The 16,107-nt window shown below is 43.2% G+C and overlaps 1 protein-coding gene across 1 annotated transcript in view; it reads left to right on the top strand.

The window, feature by feature from the left end:
- Positions 1–16,107, top strand: part of GABRP (gamma-aminobutyric acid type A receptor subunit pi) — a 126,413-nt gene that overhangs the window by 83,680 nt on the left and 26,626 nt on the right. Inside the window, exons 7-8 of the mRNA XM_069199336.1 lie at positions 4,086–4,223; positions 13,179–13,334. Of these exons, the coding sequence (XP_069055437.1) occupies positions 4,086–4,223; positions 13,179–13,334 (294 nt within the window). The remainder of the gene's footprint in view (positions 1–4,085; positions 4,224–13,178; positions 13,335–16,107) is intronic.

Below are 16,107 nucleotides of genomic sequence, written 5' to 3'. Positions count from 1 at the left end.
GTGTGCTTAACTGAAGCATTGCAGATATACCAACTTCACACGGAATCTCACTTAAAGGGTCCACAGCCAATTTATCATTCCATCTCAAACTAATTTAAACCCTAGTGAAAATGAAAATCCTTGAAAACAGCAATTTTGTCAGATTTTGTATTTGTTTTTGTAAGAAATTGGGTTTTTGACTGAGGGGATGAAAACCCTTCTAGAACATCAACCACACTTTTTGTCAGGATAAACCACAAAAGTCACTAGGTTAAACTGGGTTTAACCTTCTGGTAGCTTGGCACAAAAGCAGTCAGGCCTAACTTAGAAGCAATGTGTTAAGTATTTATGCAGCACTTGAACAGAAATAAAGTGAAAACCAAACACTGGGAAATCCCACACTAGTTTAGAAAAACAGAATATACGTTTATGAATATTTTGAGACTAAAATGACAAACATCCACTAAAACAACAAAAATCAAATCAGTAGAATCAGAGATATGCAATATCATTCAAAGGTTTAGGTAAATATACTGCCTAAAAGCATATAGTGCCTAAAAGCACAAAGCTTCACTCATGATCATCTGATCGTGCTAGACTAGGGTAAAGTCACAAGATCAGGCTGACTGCGTGTGAGCGTGAGCTGGATACAGGGACCAGGCTAGTCCTACTGAAAAAGTTACCTTCTCAAAGTCCGGCACATGGAGTTCAAACCTTCAGGATTTCACAGGAGGAGCTCAACTGATTCCAGACAAGAGTCCAGGACCCTGGGGAGGTGCCTCTTGGGGATAAGGAACTTACTCCAGCAGTGGCCAGCAGGACTCAGTAGGTCCAGTTGCAGGTCTAGGCAGGTCCAGACCTGGTCAAGTGCAGCAAATCAGCTCGGCAATTGCAGCAAGGCCTCTAGAGCTTGTTGTTTACCTGTAGTTCAGAACAGGAGGTCAGCCAATGGTCCCTTGGAGTCACTCTGGTAGTCCTGGGTTCAAGGAAATGGTCCTCTCTCCTTCAAGCAGCAAGGCAGACCTCAAGCAGCAGGGAAGTCCCCTGAATAACAAGGTTGACCTCAAACAGAAGGGCAGGCCCTCAAGATCAAGGCGACAGGCATCAAGCAATAGCACAGTCCTTTGGTAGAAGCTGGGTAGTTCTCTTAGAAAGAAGACAGTCCTCCCTTAAGCATGAAGGCAGTACTTTGAGAAACAAGGCAGGCCTCAAGCAGAAGGGCAGTCCTCCGAGTACAAGGCAGTCCTTCTGAAGACTTCCCTAGGTTTATACCTGGTTCCAGCTTTGAAGTCACAGAAACGTCTGGAGTTATCCCCCCCACAGATGGCTCAGGAACTTCCTATCTCCCAGCCGATTTCCTAAGATGTCTGGGGTGACAAAAGCCTGGTGTCAAGTTCTTTGTAAGCAGGATGAAGGAGCTTCTTTGAAATGTAAGTGGGGCAGGAAACAGCTCCACTGCTTCCATTCTGGCAGGATTGCACTCTCCCAGCTAGACCCTGGTCCCTTTGTTCACTGTCTGGGCCCGAAATGCCATCCTGATGGGGAAGCAATTAACAGGCACAGGCAACTGCAATCATCTAAAAGGCTTCATAAAGTTTAGAGCAGAACAATTGCAACTTTCTAAAGGCATTTTCAAAATTGTAATCTATAATCCAACTTTATAGTTAAAGCATTGTTATCCTACAGGAAAGGTAGGCCTCACAGCAGTGAGAAACAAATTTAGGATTTTTTCACTACCAAAGCATGTAAAGTGTAAAAACACACAGAGGGCCTGATTACAACTTTGGCGGAGGGGGTTAATCCGTCCCAAATGTGACAGATATCCTGCCCGCCGTATTACGAGTCCATTATATCCTATGGAGCTCGTAATACGATGGGCTGGATATCCGTCTCATTTCAACGGATTGAACCCCTCCGCCAAAGTTGTAATCAGGCCCATAATGTTTAAATACAATGCATCCTGCCCTACAGGTTGGCCTACCCTATGGCTGACATATGTATTAAAAAGGGAGGTTTAGGCCTGGAAAAAGGTTTGTTTTGCCAGGTCGAATTGGCAGTTCAAAGTAGCATCATGCTGCAATGGCAGTCCTAAGACATGTTTTAAATGGCTACTTAAATGGGTGGAACAGTAAATTCTGCAGGCTCACAAGTCACATTTATTTTACATGCTCTGGGAACATGTGGTACCACTTTATTAGGGACTTGCTTGTAATTTAAATGTGACAATTGGGTGTCTGCCAGTTGTACCACATGTGAAGGACAGGACACAAGCACTTTAGCACTGGTCCTAAAACCAACCAAACATGTTCAGAAAACAGAAGAGGTGAAGGAAAAAAGTTTGAGTACGACCCTGCAGAGAGGGTCAAGTTTAACAGTTTTAATTTAATTTTTTGCATCATGGTTGCAATCTGTTAACCCACAATTGATTAATAGATAAGCAGTAAAAATGAAAATGAAACAATTTCCAGATTTCTAAAGAGCTGAATGCTGAAGGCAAGTGGCCAACATGAAAAATGTTCACGTATGATAGATTGCATAGCTGCTGAATATGCTGCTTGTCTCATCTTAATCAATTGCAACACTAGACTGTTAAGGAAAAATCGGACAATATGACTCATGCCCTACCACTCATTTCCAAACCATAATAATGAGGGCACATCCTTTGGGACTGTGCCAGCTCACAATTAGCACCGCCCAATTCACATTACAGAAGGGGCTGAACAAACGTCTGTGGTGCCATCCTGGGATGCTTCGGGGGTGGTAAAATCGGGACCAAATGGCCTTTGCACCCTATATACAATATGCCCCTTGGTGTTTTTCTTTGATTGAATCATTCTGTAATAACTACTGTTTATCATTAGAGTACAAATGTTCTCATCTAATTTGCTGAGTGATTACACTTTGTTTGAAAATGATTACCCATGATACAGAAGTATATACTACTGAATATATGAAATAATGGCTACAATAATAAACAATTGCAAGACCGATAAAAAACGACCTACCTTAGAGACAAAACTAGTAAATGACAGCATTCTTCAAAAGTAGTTAAAGCCTTAACAAAAGAGTTAAAAGGCAGCCTGTAAATGGTATTGAATCTTATCCTGGGGAAGGTACATTCATGTTTTGGAGAAAATGGCACAGCATACAATACTTCACACTTACTGGCTTGAATAGTTTTTTAGCTTGTTATAACAAATCATTCATTAACCAGTAGGGAACTCATCATGCATGAGGGCCATTTTCCAAAATGGTAACACTGCCTGCTGATTTAACATGTATCCGTCAGTGGCGGCTCTTCCGTTTGGGCAGAGGAGCGTCACCCTTTCCTCCCGACAGCAGCGGCAGCTGCAAAACCTTTTAAAGAAAACGATAATAAACAACATTTATTATCGTTTTCTTTAAAAGGGACGTGCCTGCAGAGGCAGAGGAGCGTTGAGGGATAAGGAGCAGTGGAGGAGATAAGTGTTTTTTTATTAAATTAAATTAAATGTTTATTCCCTCCATGCCTCCCCCCCTCCCACGTCTCCCTGCCCCGCCCCTTCCGCGGGCCTCGAGCTGCTACTGGTATCCAGTAAATGGCTACTGCACTGGGAAGCAACACTGATGAAGCTCATTTTCTAAACTGCTGGAAAATGAGTCACATTTCTGCTACTTGTAATATTTGTACAACTAAGCAAATTTCTGTTCATATGTACTTAGGTGACAACATATTAAATAAAGTCAAGATTGGATCCACATGTTAGGAATAAAACCTTGTTTATAATATAGCGTTTATACACCACTTCTGCTCCTTTTTCTAAGCATTGTTACCTTTAATCAATGGAAAGGACACTCAATGATCCAACCTCCGAAGGATGGAAGGTTGAGTTAGCCTTGCTGGGATTGCTACTAGTGACAAACAGATTCTAATCACAGGAGATATCAAATATGATGGATTAACTCTTGCAACAAATATTTCTAATAAATAATTCCTACTCCCTCTAGCCAATGACTTTTTAAGATCAATGAGTTACAAGGGAAAAGTCACTTCTGAATCCAATTATCTACAGAAAATGTCTTCAGGATCATTTTCCTTAGCCCTTATGTCTGTTATTTGGTCTTAGGGGGCTACACCATGGATGACCTAGCATACAGCTGGCTGAGAGGAAACGACTCTGTAAGTGGCATGGATTCTTTACGTCTGTCACAGTACACAGTGGAGCGGTACTACAATCTCATCACTACAGGGAGGTATGAAACAGGTAAACTGTGTACACCCAGATTATGATTACACGTCTTCTGATTGTGAAAAACCTACAACGCTCTTGATTGCGGCTTTCTCCCTTTCCGCCTTTTCTTAATATTGGCTGACACTTGGTGAGTGACCCTGAGAACTACTCATCTTTCATGGTGGAAGATTATAATACAATAATACATGTTTACTTTTCCTTTCCCTTGCCTTAAAGATTGCACTTTTACATACTGTTGCTATCGCTGCTCTTACTATCCCAACTTTCCTGCTCTATGGCATCAGTGATACCTAAAAAACTAAATTCTAAACCTTCCGGGCTGGGAGGCAGTTCCATGCACCTTGCAGTCCCTCCTGCAGTTTTTCCTTCAGGCCTTCTTCAGTCAGTCACTGAAAAAGGGAGAAGCAATTAAGTCGGAGCACAGAAGCAAGATGAGGTTGTTTCAACAGGCAGAGTGAAAGTGAATTTGTAGAAAATGCACAGCAGACCCCTTTTCTACATTGCTGCCGATCGGTTTACGATTTCAGGTGAAGCTACATTCATCATCTTCCCCATCCTTTCCACCCTCTCCACCTACTGTCTGAGTAGCAGGATACAGGCAGTTCTGCATAGGAGTGTAAGGTGAAGGAGGTGGTTTGAGAGGAGAAGGAGGAGCTTTGGAACCCAGGCCCACCTTTAAAAAATGAAACAATTAAGTACTTATCCCCGCTCATTATTTCACTAGCATGTTTTCTACTCCAGATGATAAGCACCCCCTTGTTTTCATTGGCTCAGTTACCACTGAAGATGGATAAACGGAAAATAGCCCTTTGGAGCCCTCAGAAGCTTTTGCCTCCTTGAAGTCCATCCCAGCAAGGGGTAACTTAGAGAATAATGGGACCAATTTCATCCTTGAAAGCTCAACATTAAGAAAGGGGGGATCCAGGACTGAGACCAGAATAGTCTACTCTTTATCAGACTTTAACCAGATTTACCCATTAATTTAGTTTTTTGCCAAAGCTACAGTACCTGGAGCCATCTTATAATGATTTGCTGTCAATAACTGAATCTGAAAAGTAAAAACTCACAAACCTAATAAATGAACTGAAGGAGGCTAGAGACATTTTTAAATGGTGTGTGCACTGACATTGGTAAAATCAAGAATATCAATGACCCAGGCTGACACAGTGCACAACTGCAGAGCAAACACCCATACACTGCAGAGCAAGGACCCATCTTCCACCTCTAAGAAGCTATGTCAACCCCACTGGTAGAAATGATGAGCCTAATTGACATTAGAAAATCCAAAGCTATGAATATAAATTCCTCGAGAGATAGTTTGAACCAGAAGGTAGAAAGCTCTTAAAACCTTCCATCCCCCTATTACAGATATTAATACTTGGTGAGAGATCAATGACAGTATCAATATCTAAGTCACTGACATGCTGGGGAATAGGGACACTAGGATACCCTGAAAAGCAAAAGCCGTCGCTGGCTATGAGCAAAATTGGGCCACATTTACATCTATTTAAACAAAACAATGGCACTTGTAAGTATCACTTGGATAAAGCAATACATTCTTTCAATGGTTAGATAACCCTCTGCTGTTAGTGCTGTCACTATGAAAGCACGCTTCAGACCACCAGAATGATTCCTGAAAAAATTGATCATCTTCATTAGAAAGCAAAACACAAAAGCATTAAAAAAAACTACATCCATTGATCTTCGTGAAATCATGTGCAAAGTGCCCCCAGTGAAAAAGAACCACAGCGATGAGAGACTGAGGAAGTTCCTTTAAAATAACACAAGGGCATGTATGTTCTTATAACAACCATATTAAATCCTCAATAATGTGCATGTGTATTTCTCATAACAAACAACTATATTAACCCCTTCCCCGCCAAGGACGTGATGGGTACGTCGGTGGCTGCGGCGCTCAGGCGCCACAGACGTAACCATTACGTCCTGGAAATGGCCCTCGGGGGAAGCGCTAGCACTCTACCCGAGGGCCGCCCCCCCACACCCCCAGATCAGGGTTAGACGCAATCCCCCCCTGACGTCTGATGACGTCAGCACGCGATTGCATGCTGACCTCTTCCGAGGTCACCTCCCATGAAGCATGCTTCCAGCGCGATGCGCAAGAGAAATGCTAAGCATTTCTCTTCCACTTGGGAGGAGGGGGCAGGGATCAAAAGAAAGGAAAGGCTTTTCCTTTCTTTTGATGTCTTTCTGAGCATTCTGCAGCCCGATCGAGATGCAATCAGGCTGCAGAAATGGCCACTAGGCACCAGGGATTTTGTCTTAGTTGTTGTTTGTGTATAAGGGGAGCGGCAAGGGCTGCTCCCCAGGGGGGGAAATTATTTTTAGGCCTTTTCTGCTCCCCTTGGGGGCATTTCGGCCTGTATTGATTAGGCTGATCTGCCCCCAGGGGGAGCAGAATCCACCAGACACCAGGGATTGCTTTTTTGTTTTTGTTTTTTTGTCTGTTGTATCATAAGGGGAGTGACCCCTTAGGCAAGGGTTGCTCCCCAGGGGGCAATCATTTTATTGCGCCTATTCTACCCCCCTGGGGGCAAATCGGCCTATATTGATTAGGCCGATGGGGGCAGAAGCCACTAGACACCATGGATTTTTTTTTCGCCAATTTCACACAATGGGAGCGACCCCTTAGGCACGGGTCACTCCCCTGGGGGGCAAATTTATTTTAGGCCATTTCTGCCCCCCTTGGGGGCAGATCGGCCTATTTTCGTAAGGCTCATCTGCCCCGCAAGGAGGCAGAAACCCCACCAGACACCAAGGAAGATTTTTTTCAAAAAATGAGGGTGGGGTATGGCCATACCCCCGCCCCAAATAAATGGGGAAAAAGTTGTTCTGCACACCAGTGGTCAGATGGGGAAATGACCCCCAATCCACTCCCGAGGGGGGGCAGAAAGCCTACTAGGTGCCGGGGAATTTAAAAAAAAAAAAAATTGTGGGCGGGTGGCTACCAACCAGTATGGGCATGGGTATGCCCCCACCCCAACAGCTATGTACCCTATACATTGGTCTTAACTGCCGATCTTTGAGGTTGTGGGGTCGGGGTCCTTGGCCTGCGCTCAGGAGGTCTGGGGTAAAGCTAAGAATGCATAAGGGAACATCTTTGTGGAATGCTTTACATCTCTGAAGGTGATCTGATTGATCCAAATCTTAACCTTTGGTTGCAGCTCGGATCCAGAGGTTCCAACCTAGAGTTAGAGACTCTCCAGAAGTGCTGTTTGGGTGAGGGTATCATAGCCTGTAGACAAGCGAGGAACACCTAATCACTCCTTTCCTTAGGCTCCCCAAGAAAGGAGTTACTCAGATGGGCAAGATTTCATAGTTTACCACGGCTCATATAACCAGATACAAAGCTCTGAGAGCATCCACATGAAGGTATCTGGCTTCATACAGCCTTGCCCAGCCCTAGTTCACAGCTGTGCCCCCTTTAAAAAAGTGACAACGTCTGAAAGAAAAATACAAAACAGGCAAATTCAGTGATGTGACTCCCAGCAATGGTAGGTCTTTGGTTGCTTTGTATTTTATGTTTGTCCTACTCAAAACTCAAGTATCCAATGTGGACTCAAATCTAAAGCATCGAATCTCCTGGGGCCCACCTCAGCCCCCGTGTCCTTCCTTGTGCCACAAAAGGAATTTGAGAGAATTTAGAGTCAGAAGAAAAGGCAACCAAGTGATCGTGGTTATGAAGCAACCCTAGTGACCACAAATTTACAGTTGGTCGTGCTCTTAAATTGTGGAGCCCAAATTGATGACAGCTGCACCCAAAATATAATATATCTGGCCTTGTGGAACCCGTGCAGGTCAAAGCATCCTGCCAGCCTTATTGACTTCCAATTGACAAACTAGGTTGGCAGGCAAAACTGTTGACCAGTGTTTAGGACTTGGTCTCCCCTGCCCCATACACGTATGGTGATTTTTACCTTCTCGTAATTTTTATGGGTGCCTTTTGAAATTTGCTTGAAATTTATAACATTTAAAACTGCTGTTTTGGTGGTTTCTCGACCCTAGCTAGTAATCTATATCTTCACATTTTCATATTTGTGTTAAATGAAGAAAAGAAAGATGTCCTGCTGGCAATACTAAAAGTGCCTTATTGATAACAAAATCTCTAAATGTACATGAGCCTTATGTCATAACCAGCTAGTATCAAAATCAAAACAGTAAAACAGAGACACTGAAAAGTCATAATTAATTCAGCAATATGTACAAATACCTCTTTAAGTAGGCAAATCAACTGACATTACCTAGCTTTTCGCAAACGAAGTTCAAAAAGTCAAACAACACTTGCATTCATCTGCAAATCAAGCTCATCACCTGTCTGAGTAACCTTTCAAACCTTTTCCCCTTCGACTCCCTATTAGAAACTGGTCCATGACACTTTTTCTACAGTACATGTGTCTCTCAAGGTTACCTCATACACTATGGTTATAGGACCAAAGGTCTGAGACCTTTGTATATGTCTTGCCTAAGCTCCCACATCAACCTTGTAAGAGACATTCCAACAGAGACAAATCATATAGTCCTGAAAATAGTTTTTTTTTGCAGCAGTCAAACAAATAATTGTTTTAATTGAAGTCAACTAGCATACCTACCAGGAGCGGCTTGCAGGGCTTTGAAAGTGCGGGGCAGTGCGGCATGTGCGGGTGAGGTGCGGGGGAGTGTTACTTAATTTAATTTTAAAAAATACACTTATCTTCACTGGCCGCCGCCACCACCACACCACTCCTCTCCTGCAGGCTGCAGGCACAGGCTCCCAGCCTGGCCTGCAACCAATCCTGACGCTGCTCAGAGCATTGTTAGGATTGGCTGGGAGCGCCCAGACAGAGCGCTCCCAGGCGGACTGCGAGCCTCTTCCTGCTCTCTCCAGCCCGGCACGTCAGTGCCAGCCGGCCAAACATACATGCGCACTGAGCAAGGCTTGTGCACTATTGCCTTTCTATGCAAATTGCAGGAAAAATCATCAGTGGTTTGCAGTCACATTGCAATCCTGTTTTGGGCAAAAACAGGAGCTTGCACTTAAAATGAGATTCTAGGCCCGATCATGGGCCAAAGTGTCTGAAATGAACTTTTCAGTGGGACCATAGCCAATATGGATCTGATTCCCTCGTGCACACAGTCAGGTAGGGGTAATGACTTCTGCCCAGTGAACACAATTACCTCTTCTCTAGCCTCTTGTCTGGAGCATCCGATTCACCAGAGGAATCAATACCAAAATACCAAAGTTTACCTTTGTGGGGGTTGCAAGGAATGAATACACCAACCAGAGTGTAATGATACTGCTGGGGACACAGTTGAAAAAAGAACCAGCTGGGTGAAGGTGTCTTTTGCAGGCTATTTCTCATTGTAAGGATATCTGAAAAACGTGTGTTTTTCTCTCAGTTGACATGATCAGTTTCTCTTTTGTGAGGGTGTGTAAGGCCAAGCTTACCTCTAATCAGAAGCATGGCAGGTCCTAAGCTGAAGTAATGCATATGGTGAGAATCGACCTCAGTGGGAGTGGTCCTGTTGTATCAGCATGCCTTTTGTCACCCTCATGTGGGTCGGGAGGAGATACGAGGAGTTGCATCTTCTCAGGAGTACTCACATGTGAAACATTTACACATATAGAGATGTAGCAGGTCTTTGTGCATGTAAAGATAGTGTGTAATGGCATTAGCACTGTTTAACATTGCTTCCCATGCAGAACCTTTATTCTCTGCACTGTCAACAAATATAGGGAGTGCTGACTCTGGAAGAAAAAAATATTCTCTAAACATTTTCAGGCTGGGAAAATTATTGTGAATTTTGTGCCAACATCCAGATTTGCTCTTATGTCACCTTTTTCTGGCATCCTAGTCCAGGAAGGCCCCCACACCTACCCTGTGAGCCATACTGGTTGATGTGAGTACATTAATTTGTGAGTCCAAACTATCATCATTCCTAATTCTGCGAATCAGGACCATGGTTTTTAAATCCTAAACTCACAAATGCTGCTTTTATTAATACAACTAGCTTTGTGACTCAGTCTGTGTGCACGCTATCGGGAACACACATTTTTATCCTCATTGATATTATTGCTATTTCCACCTAGCTATTAGGAACGAATGTAGTTGATTTATTACATATTCATTTTTGGTGTTATTTGACGTCTAGAATATTAAATAATACATAATATTGTCTTTGGCCTGCTTTTAGTTATTCGTAGGGTAACCGCAGAGGTTTTGAACAAAAAGCTGAGGGAATGTCTCTGAAGAAGTGAACGATACCTTAATTGTGTGAAGATATTTTCAAATGTGTGTCCTGCAAATCTACCATTTATGGAGAAAAGGAGTGGAGTCACAGGGACAGGATGACAAACTGCAGACACGTTCCAACTGTTGGAGGGGTGGGGAACCAATAGGTGCAACAGCCAAAAGGGCATGGGAGAAGGTTAAAGATAGGTCAGAAAGGATGGTCAGGGATTTGGGCTGTCATGATTTTGGGACACCTCAGCCACAGCACAATTTTCACCCACCTAAGCTCCCATCACATTGAAAAGAGCAGCTGCAGGTGATAAATACCAGCCAGTGTGGTGGGGAGCTCTAGATTTCGCTTCCGATGTGATGGAGGAGATGCCGCCAAAGAGTGAAGGATTGGCTATTAGGTCTTCAAACTCTGCAATATTGCAAAAGGCCAAATTGTGATGTTTTCTATATTAGACCCATTTTAATAGGTACCAAAACGAAGAGTGCCTCAATCAGCAATCATTATTTTGATGGGCTTTTAAAAGTATGTTAGGAAGTGCTTTAGTGTGTTAACTCTGTCACTGCGTGGGCATCAGAGCTTTCATGGGGCCTAATTGCTCTCATGCCCTCTATACATTGCTAGAAAGGCCCTGATTCGGAGTTTGGTGATACATTCCGATCTCTCGGATACATTCCACTCTCTGGTCCGCTCATGTTGAAATGAAGGCCATAGCCTTGCACTACCCTCTGAATAGTCTATTTAATATAATAATGTGGCTGTACTTTATAGTGTGCAATGACCTGAAACAATGAAACAATGAATGAATAGCCCACTTTGATTTTAGTGTCATAAATTCTAAATAGTGGTTGGAGAGAGCCCTATGTGTTAAGATAGTAATTAGCAAGTACCTCATGCGAGATTGAGAATGGGAAAATATTTTAATCCAAATGTCTACTAGGTGGTATCAAGTCCAGCAGAGAGGGAACTCGACATTTTTAAGTTCCCCATCTGATCTATTCCGTCGGACTCGGCACTGTAACTCCCCTGGATGACCTCCTGTTGGAGTGCTACCCTTATCCTAGCCAGATCCTAAAACCTCAAATCACAAGTGAGCTGCCAGCTAGTATCAGAGGAGGACTAGACCTTGTTCGTTGACCTTTGAAAAGCTAACGACTGTTTTTCTGACACTAAAATTACCCTCCCACCACTTAAGCCCTTCACAGAGCAAAACTACCCTGAGCAAAACAATACACAATTACAAAAACTCTGAAATATTCTAAGTAACAAAATAACGTGAGAGTTGCTCCCATTATCTCTGATGATTGGTAATGGAAATAGTGCATTATGTGCGGGGTCGAAGCATCTCCCTTATGGCTGTCTAGCTATGGAAGTAAAGGAGATAGCTAGAGACTGCATCTCACGCACGTTGATGTAAAACAAGCTTTGCCCCCAATGTATTTTTAATATTTTAGTATGGTTATGTCCGTGACGGTCAGGTAGTCAAAATATCGCTCTGTGACTCATTGGACACAGTTTAACAACCATTGGTCACTGGACTATTTTCATGTCAGGAGGTGGAAACTTAAACTAACATGGTTCCGCGAGAACATTAATGTCTCTTCTCGTGAGAAGGATTCAACAGTACTCACAAATCAGTTCATCATGGATGTTATCTTTACAGGACCCAACCCCTCCATGTTATCGCCATTTGTCGGCCTAGTAGATTCAGTGGCTTTATCCATCATCATATCCGGCTTATGAACAAATATTTATTCCCATCCGTTTCCAACCGGAAAAAACAGGTTGAATCTGATGAGTAGGAGGGTATGTTGCATTTTGATGTGTTTGATGTGTGCTTCACCAACTAGGGACTTTGATGGCGATAAGTGATTCTACTCAGCTTATAAATTAAGATGTGAGCGTAGAAGCCTTAGATGGTTCACTTTACTAAGGGTTCTGTTCGGTATGTGATGTCTCATTTTAGTACCGTGATAGATAGTGGGCTTATGTGGTGTAGCTTAGCGAGGCTGAGGATCTTTAAACGGATCCTTGCTTAGACTGGCAATCGGAGAAATCTGTTCACAATAGGAGATGGCAAGTCTTACCTTCCTTGGTATGAGCCTGGTGGTTGTATTTAGGATGTCTTTATACAGTGGGCTAAGACAACAGCACTCTTGATTAATCGTAAGGCTGTCAAGAATATGAAACCTCAGCTTTCTCAGCTACGTCTGCACGTGTCAATTGTGAGACCTAGACTCAAGATTCAGAAAGCATTATTCTCTTTCAAGTAGGTTCCAACAAATATATTTGTTCATCATTCGCAGCAAACATTTCGAGTTATCCTAGTTATTCCAGTTGTAAAGTAATTGAATTTGTATGTCTTTTTCACGTAGCTATTGCTGTTTTCAGGAGCACAAAATGTTGCCTGTGAACCAAGGATGGGTGTAAATTCGACACTCTATATATAATTCAAATGATTACCTTTAAATACGATATTTTTTCAATCATACCTGCATTACGTTACAATAGAATGGGAGTAAGATTAGGGAGAGGCACCATCTATCGATAAAGAACACTTATCAATATTGTCAAGTCAAGCACTTAAATTTTTAGAAAGGTGACTTCAAAACTGTGCTGAAATTAAACAAGCTAAAAACGTATAAGTACACCAGAACTGCATAAGAGTCTGCCAGGATAGTCATTAAATGTTACTATGCATACTACAAAATGTTTTTTTTTCTTCTTAAGCAGGTGAATACCCAAGATTAGTTTTGTGCTTTGAGCTCCGAAGAAACATCCTTTACTTCATTTTGGAAACATACATTCCCTCGACTTTGCTGGTCGTCTTGTCGTGGGTTTCATTTTGGCTTTCCATGGCTTCAGTCCCTGCACGCACATGCATTGGTAAGATGCTGTCCTTACTGAACAGAATTAATAGATCGAAAGGTTGTCTTAATAGGTTCCAAAACGGAGCCACATAACCATATTACTGAGAGAGTCTCCTAGGAACACTAACCAATAGGCCCTGATACACAGGGACTTTGGTCTAATCTCGGGGTCAGGGCCAGGGCCTGTTTGCTCAAATTCTCTGATACTTAATCACAATACACCTGAATATTGTTGCATTTCTGCCTTAGCTTCTATGTCATCGATTTGTAAAGGTGCTTCATGACAAAATCATTTATAAATTTCACATATTTTATATAAACAAACTATGGGGGTCATTACAACCCTGGCAGTCAAAGACCACCAGGGCTGTTTTGGCGATTGCACCGCCAACAGGCTGGCGGAAAGCGCAACGGGTGCAACTGCACCCGTCGCACGGCCGCAACACCGCCAGCTCCATTTGGAGCCAGCTCATGTGTTGCGGCCGAGATCCCCGCTGGGCCGGCGGGTGGAAACCAGGTTTCCACCCACCGGCCCAACGGGGATCTCATAATGACCGCAGCGGGAGTGCAGCTGCATTGGTGGCCGCCCAGCGGTCAGATCTTGGTAATGAGGGCCTATATATTTTGTGTTGAAGGTACCCATTTGTATGTAGCAAACTCCTCTGACGCAGCCCAACATATATATCAGGCGCTCCCACATCAAAAAATCTCGTAGTGGACAATGTTTTAGGCTCTAGTAATAACCTTCATCTTGTGACTACATTGAGAGCTGGCGATGAGCAATGATTGAAGCATTGACTTAAAAAACAATGGATCATACCAAGGCACAGGCAAGGGCATGATGAGATTGCTTCGATTACAGATGTAAGTTCAGGAAGTCACCAAGTGTATGATAACTTATGCAGAGTCCCTAAGTGACTCCTGAAAGTCTGTGAAGACCGAGCTGCATACTAATGGGGCGCCTTGAATACGTATATCACTTTTATAAGAGTCAATCTCAACCTCTTTCTATCATAACTTTACTGACTTGGAATAGGGATAAAATAGCCTTAGGGCCTGACCTATGACAAACAGCAGGACCATGTTCTATGATTTATTCATGAATCCACAGCTACACCTGCTGCTAAAATATTTCCATGCATCTAGAGATGTTGCACAGTGAAGTAAGATTCGGATATCAGGCAATTTCTCTTGTATTTTGAAAGCCACATTTGACATTGGCTGCCTTGCTGCATGAACTATTATGCTTTCGTCAAAGCTTCATTCTGAATGCAATGTGTCTTTCTGCTATTTCCATGTAATGTTTTTGTAAGCCCACCAGGAGGCAGGATCATTAAGGTTATTTTGAGTACCTACTACTTCTCCCTTGGGCGGTTAACTGTTCTTTCCTATGAATTGTCACTTGTTTCCCCAAAATAATTAAGATATAGAGGCAGGCCAATCACTTTTAAAGTACTGGTGGAAGAAACACTGAATCTGAAATGGTAAAAAAAAAATAGTAACTGTTTAACCAGACACAGCATATATTGATTTCACTCATCTGTTTTACCTGGTCAAATTGGTTAATTCAATCACACTCATGGGAAACAATTAATAATTTTTGTTGTGTGCCCACGTTGTTCTTGAGACCGCTAAAATATTAACAGTATGGCTCCGAATCTTACGGCTGTGCTGTACATGTCTCAGTTAAAACAATAATTCTAAGCAAATTAGGAGTTGTGAGAAACTTGGTTGTTGGTTGACTGGGATGTGAGCCCTGGTCAAGCATCATCCGCAATACTACTCAAGGTAAGGCGCAAGTACACTCCAAATTAACCTGTGCTCAACTCTCTGGTAGCTTGGCACAGAGCGGTCAGGCTTAACTTAAAGGCAATGTGTAAAGTATTTCTGCATCACTTCAAACAGTTTAACAGTGAAAATACCACACCAAAAAGGATCCCACACCTAGTTAGAAAAATAGAACAGAATGTAATAAATAAAACAAGACCAAAACAGCAAATGTCCACGGGATCACCAAACCTGCTACATATCAGGTGGTTGTGGAGGTCTTTAGAACAAGTATTGAGCATGTGGTCCCTCAGAACTAGGCTGTACAGCCTAACAAAATCATCCACTTTGCTGCCCCTCACTCAGCCCTTCAGTGCATTGCTGGTATAATCAAGGAAATCCACCCAGGACTAATTTTGGAGCCTGAGGCTGTCCCTGAACCTCTAACTGTACTTCTCAGGGGTCAGCCAAAACTCAGCAACAAGTATTGTCTTTATGGGGGCATACCTTGTCTGATCCTCCACCTCTAATGCGAGAAGTGCATCCCTCCCCACCATGGTTAATCTCCCGTCACATGGTTAGGCACCAGCTCCTGAGGTATGCAGACTCTGACCTGTCCAGCAGACACTGTTGGTATGCTGCCACCGTCACTGTTGGGTCCTGTAGGCATCCATGCCTTTAGCTCCAGCTCCCTCATGCTCTTTTCATGCTTCAACAGTAGCTTTTTCTCAGATAAGGCCCCCATAGCCTCAGGCATCCCCTCCTCCTTCTCTAGCTTTAATTTGGCCAGCTCTAGCTTGAGCTTCCTTTCCCCTCTCCTGTTCTCCATGTGCTCTGGGTCAGGCCCCTGGAGGAAACACTCTTTCCTGCTTGAGGAGAGAGTTCCAACTTGGTCAAGTTATCCCCCTCAGCTGAATGTTGCACCTCGGGACCGGCATCCAAGTGTTGCACCACATCATCCTCTCCATTCTGTTCTTCTGTTGTGACTGTCAACTGGAAACCTCTGCCCATGCCCCCAAAAC

The sequence above is a fragment of the Pleurodeles waltl genome, chromosome 7, assembly GCF_031143425.1.
Source record: "Pleurodeles waltl isolate 20211129_DDA chromosome 7, aPleWal1.hap1.20221129, whole genome shotgun sequence".
NCBI classification, from domain to species: domain Eukaryota; kingdom Metazoa; phylum Chordata; class Amphibia; order Caudata; family Salamandridae; genus Pleurodeles; species Pleurodeles waltl.
This window is presented reverse-complemented; position numbering and strand designations above follow the sequence as displayed.